Source organism: Haliaeetus leucocephalus, unplaced genomic scaffold (genome assembly GCF_000737465.1).
Source record: "Haliaeetus leucocephalus isolate CR32 unplaced genomic scaffold, Haliaeetus_leucocephalus-4.0 Scaffold76, whole genome shotgun sequence".
In the NCBI taxonomy this organism is placed as follows: Eukaryota; Metazoa; Chordata; class Aves; order Accipitriformes; family Accipitridae; genus Haliaeetus; species Haliaeetus leucocephalus.
Window position 1 is genome coordinate 3,501,364 of NW_010972512.1, and position 594 is coordinate 3,501,957.

Genomic DNA, 594 nt, shown 5'->3' on the forward strand with positions numbered 1-594 from the left:
CTTGGTGTGGTCCCAGCGCTCGCCGGAGGCTGATGGCGAGTGGGTGGCGGGGCTCATGGGGCAGAGGGGCAAACCAAGCCGGCGAGGAGAGGGAGCGAGGGCCGGTGCACCGGACAGTCGCATCGCCTTTGTCCCCGGGCGGGGGAAGGCGGCGGCGAGGCGCTGGCCCATGTGGCCGCCGTGCCGTGCCGTGCCGTGCCGTGCCGTTCTGCGCCGCGCAGCCCGCCGGCAGGCTGGGCCGGAGCATGTGCAGCTGCAGCAGGCACCTGGCAGGGAGCCGCAGCGCCGGGGATGTGAACCAGGCGGGGAGGAAGGCCCTTGACTCATCAGATAAATCCAGCCCCGCACGGAGAGCGAAGGCGGAGGAGGCGAGGCGGCGGCGCTGCTGCTGTTGCGAGCAGGGGAGGATGGCGGGGGACAGCGAGCAGCGGCTGGAGGAGCACGGGCAGCCCAGCGGCGGCGAGCCCTTCCTCATCGGGGTCAGCGGCGGCCCGGCCAGCGGCAAGGTGCGGGGGGGCAGCCCCGGTGGGGTGGGATGGCGCGATAGGGGAGCTCCGCGCCGCAGCCTTCCCCCTCCCTCCCTTCCCCGCGCCT

At 74.4% G+C, this 594-nt stretch overlaps 1 protein-coding gene across 1 annotated transcript in view; it reads left to right on the forward strand.

The window, feature by feature from the left end:
• The first annotated feature begins 258 nt into the window (after positions 1-258).
• The window catches only part of UCK2 (uridine-cytidine kinase 2), a 19,756-nt gene continuing 19,420 nt past the window's right edge, over positions 259-594 (forward strand). Inside the window, exon 1 of the mRNA XM_010581770.1 lies at positions 259-506. Coding sequence (XP_010580072.1) covers positions 408-506 — 99 coding nt within the window. The 5' untranslated portion in view covers positions 259-407. The remainder of the gene's footprint in view (positions 507-594) is intronic.